The 4,998-nt window shown below is 32.9% G+C and overlaps 1 protein-coding gene across 1 annotated transcript; it reads right to left on the bottom strand.

Moving 5' to 3' along the window:
• Positions 1-2,057: 2,057 nt before the first annotated feature.
• LOC306638954 (olfactory receptor 8K3-like) lies at positions 2,058-3,288 on the bottom strand (the record flags this gene model as incomplete). The annotated part of the gene is made up of 1 exon (XM_079102403.1): positions 2,058-3,288. One exon carries the CDS (start codon positions 3,286-3,288, stop codon positions 2,347-2,349), a length of 942 nt encoding a protein of 313 aa, XP_078958529.1. The 3' UTR covers positions 2,058-2,346.
• Positions 3,289-4,998: the final 1,710 nt, after the last annotated feature.

Here is a 4,998-nt window from a genome sequence, read left to right on the forward strand (position 1 = left end):
GTGCAAGAAGATCATAGTTGTTTTACACATTAAAAATTTAGAAATGACAATTTATAGCGAAAATGTAATGAGTACAGTGTGTAAGCGAGCAACTGAGCTATGAGGAAACAGGATTATGAAATTTTAGAACATTAAATATAAAGCTGATTACATGTAATTGGCATTTAATCAATTGAAAATTCTGTTTGCATGTTTGTGGCTAACTGATAATCAACCTTGCCCCAGCTCACACCTTTCCTTAATCAGAAATATGTTAAATAATATTAGAGTACAACATTCAAGAAATCCCCTAAGTACAATAAGAAACAATGTAGAGCTTATTAATTGTTATGGTTTTCTTTAATTTCTAAACATGCACCCTTGCAAATAAAGTGCACATGGTTAGTAACAAATTTTTCATAAGTTTAGAAAATTATTTTTTCCTTTACCCAGCTTCAATGGAGGAATGAAACTTGTGTTTAATATTTGACAAACTATTAAATATCACTATTTTATGTTTTTCTGCGTTTCTTTGAAAATTTTTTTTTCGTATTCCACTGCAAAAAGAACATTTACCATCACTATAAAACTGGGAACTTAAAAGTTCTCCTAAGCTTCACCTTTCACATATCAGTGCAAATGGAAACACCACTTCTTCATCAAGAGAAGAGGAATGAGTCCATAAAATTTAAAATATTTTAAAAGGATTACGAAAGAGCCTAGTCACTAAAAAACCAAATGTTTGGAAGATTATCAGAATGAAAGACTGAGTCATTACAGTTTCAAATTCTACCATTAAAAAACCTGGCATCGCTTAATACTTCACCTCCTCCCACTTTTGGCTGACCTCATATATAAAATTATTTATGTATGTGAAATTAAATAATTTTTAAAACACACACAAAATACATGTTGCGAAGATTTTTACCTTCTCTACCCATTTGAAAATATTTAAAAATTAGTATGCAGAGAAGAGGAGACTGCTTATAGTTTTATAGCTTGGTGCTTATAGCTGCTCAGCTTTTAGGGAGCTGTAGAAAGCACAGAACTGACTGAATAAGCTCTGTTCTCTTACATTAAATGGCAAAGTCAGAGCAAATGGAATTATTTCTGTAGGTACAGGTAGCATATGGCACCATGTGAAATCTTCTGTGTTTGTTACCTGCAGTGAATACACTCTCTTGATTCTCCCATGTGATTCTTAACATTGCATTTGTGAGGAAAATTTATGGAATGTTTTTTCACATTTGAGACTCTCCCTGAGGAGATGCCAAGCACCTAGCAGATTATCCTCAAAGCATTTGAGACCTGAATGAAATTCATGGAAGTTATCTGCTAATTGTCAGGGAGGATTATAGTGTAAGAGCAAATAAACAGTTTCAAGGTTTTGTCAAAAAGCACTGGTATGAGAATCTCAAAGATCTGCTAGTAATCTCAAGTTCTTTACCAAGTAATTAAAACTAACCAGAGTGTGGAACCAACCTAAGTATCCATTCAATGATGGGTGAATGTATAGAATGTGCTACATAGATGTGATAGACTATTAAAAAAGCATTGAAGACACTATAAACCAATATAACATGGCTATACCTGAAGAATTTATACCAAATCAAATAAACCAGGTACAAAAAGAGAAATACCACATTAAGTGATATAATAAAGCATCAAAAATTCTCAAATAGAATCCAAGTAGGATAACAGTTACAAGGAATATAAATTGCGGAAAATGAGGAGTTCTCAACCAACAGAAAATCTAAGTTATTCAAACTAAATAGTCCCTGGAGATCTTTAGTAAAAACTTGTGCATGTATTTGAAAGTAATTTATTATATACTTTAAATATTCTAGGAAAATAGATATGTTAAACATTTTGCAATAAATTACAATAAATATTGATTTTGATATCAGTCATTGAAGTGTTTAAAACTTAAAATGAAAAGTTTTTCTTATGCATAGAAAAGGAAACTAACACATACACACATGGATACTTAAAAGTTTATTAAAATATACAAGATAATAATAACAATAATAACACAATCTCAAGTCCTTTTCCATATAATTATATAATTTTTCATTCCCATACTGCATACCATTCTACCTGCTGTTTGGACCTGAAGTCTTTAAACACACATTACTTTACTCCAGCATTTACTAATTTATCATGTTTGCAATTCATTTCTTTTCATCAAGTAAAGCAATGTATTTTGACATTTTGTTCACTTAAATATTTATAGTAATGAGATATTTGACTAGTACTAAGAAGATCATTCTTTAAATATATGTTGAACACTTTTCTGCATTTTACACATTCTTAAAAATACAATGCAGGTATTTGTGTGATTTGAGTGGCTCAAATTGTATGCAACTTTTAAGGAAAAACATTCCATCTCTTTTTCCATGTCCTCTCTAGAGCATGCTTTACATCTTTGTTCCTCAAACTGTAGATCAAGGGATTCAACATGGGGATGACAAGGGTGTAAAATATGGAAGCCACTTTATCAGTGTCCAAGGAGTGACTGGACTTGGGCTGCACATACATAAATATCAAAGTCCCATAGAACACAGTGACCACGGTCAGGTGGGACCCACAGGTGGAGAAAGCCTTGTGCCTGCCCTCAGCTGACTTCATCCTGAGAATGGCTATGAGGATGAGCAGGTAGGACACCAGGATAATCAGAAGAGAGGAAAGCAGATGAAAAGCTGCCACGATCAGAATTATCACTTCAATTTCATGTGTGTTTGAGCAGAGCAAAGATACCAAGGGAAGACTGTCACAGTAGAAATGACTGATGACATTGTAGCCACAGAAGGGCAAAGTAAAAATCTTTATAGTGATTAGAAGAGACAAAAAAGTACCATAGAGATAGGGCATTGCCACCAACAACCGACACGCCCTCTGAGACATGATGACAGTGTAGAGGAGAGGGTTACAGATGGCCACATAGCGGTCATAGGCCATTGCAGAGAGAATAAAAAGTTCACAAGAAATGAACAAAAGAAAGAAAGCTAGTTGTGTAGCACAAAAATAATAGGAGATTGTATTTTGATGCACCACAAAATTGACCAACATTTTGGGGCCCACAGCTGTAGAATAACCAAGGTCACTGAGAGCCAGGTGTCTCAGGAAAAAGTACATGGGTGTTTGCAGGCTGTGGTCCACCTTGGTGAGGATGACCATGCCTAAGTTTCCTACCAGTGTACTCATGTAGATGATGAGGAAGAGCCCAAACAGTGGAGCCTGCAGTTCAGGACGTGAGGTGATCCCCTTCAGAATGAATTCACGCACCACTGTGAGGTTGTGTTTTTCCATTCAGTTATATTCAAAAGCCTATGCTGGAAAGACATAGTAGCAAAGTCAATAGATTTACTGCATGGGAAACATATATTATGAAAGGCTAGTATAAACAAGATACATTCAAACTTTCAAATTTAGAATGTTTAAAATTAAATACTTTCCACAAAAAAATATAAAAATGAGAAATAAACCCAGTACAGTTGCTCTTATCTTGGGTAATTTGATTTACCAAAGAGTATTTTTCCAGTTTAGAGGTATTTTCATTGTGATAATTGAAAGGTGAATTGCTGTTATCCTTTAATTTGTAGAAGTCAGTTAAGTTCCTAACCAACCTACTATATACCATATTCAGTTCATTTCAATAAGTGTATCATAAAATTTTTGCAAGGTTGAGAAATGCAATAAATAAATAGGCAGGCAATAATACAGATGTATATACATGGATATATAAAATTTTTTTGTTAGATGAGTGGTTGTCCTACTTTTATATTTTTCCAAATGTTTTCTATGTGTTATTTATATAATTATAATGACATATAAACTTTTATTTATTAATTTAAATAGAAATATAAAATTATATATGTATGACAATCACATAATAAACATTTCTAATAAATTTCAAAAATGCAAACATTTTCCTATTTTATGACACAGTTTTATAAGTACCATATTTCCACAGGTGGTAGTGATGAAACTGTAGATACATGATGTGTAAACTTGGTAGATGTATGAGTGGAGAGCTGTGACAGATCACTTTGGAAATTGTCTTTGTATGAAAACACAATCAATAAATATGTACATATGCAAATATTGACTATATTACACATTGACATAGTATATATAGTTTACTTTGTGCAAATAATTTAACAGAAACTCTATTCTCATATACAAAACCAAAATGTCCTTTGAGTTATGTTGGAAAGAGTGAATGACGATTTACTGATTCAATTTGCCCAAGCTATCTGTAAATGGCTCTCAAAGACCATATATATCTTGTTTTTGGTTTTATTTTTATTTTTTTAGATAGTTACAAGTAACTGAAAGAGGAAAATTTTCATGTACATGTGAACAAACATTCTTTAGTACACAGACGTCACTTGATCAGGGCTAAAATGATGGATGCCTGAGGAAGAGGTGGAGAAGGATGAAGACATGCAAGCTATTCCAATTCTGTGTCCTGTCTTCCTTCAAGGTCACACTTGACGCAATGGGACAAATGGAGCTTCAGGTTTGGATTACTCATCTTCTAAGTGTTGCAAGTACTTCAGTAATATTTTAGTGTAAGTTTCCTTGACTTAAGTTCATTTAAAATGTTAGCCTTTCCCTGGGACATAGCCATTATAATTGCAATTATTTATAGGTAACAAATCTGATGTTTTTTTATGTGCATTAACCTAGAGAAGTATGAAGAAGTCACAGAAAGTTATGGAAAAGAGTATTCAGTGGCATTGGTTTATACAATGAAGACTCATAAAATGCATATGTTATAAGGATGAAATAGAGGTTGATATATTTTATAATAAATTTTATAAAGTTCTGCATTGTACAACACTTTTACAATGCTGGACAATACCATAGAGAAGAATAAAATCAACAATGATGACATATTCCTGGATTCCTGGATGTGTTTTGAAATCCTCTGTGTACTATGTCCTCAAGAAATTCCTCCTAATGTTAACTAGCCCATAATGCAGAAATAAACACGTGTAGAGCAAAGTAACATAT

The sequence above is a fragment of the Sciurus vulgaris genome (assembly GCF_902686455.1).
Source record: "Sciurus vulgaris genome assembly, chromosome: 11".
NCBI classification, from domain to species: domain Eukaryota; kingdom Metazoa; phylum Chordata; class Mammalia; order Rodentia; family Sciuridae; genus Sciurus; species Sciurus vulgaris.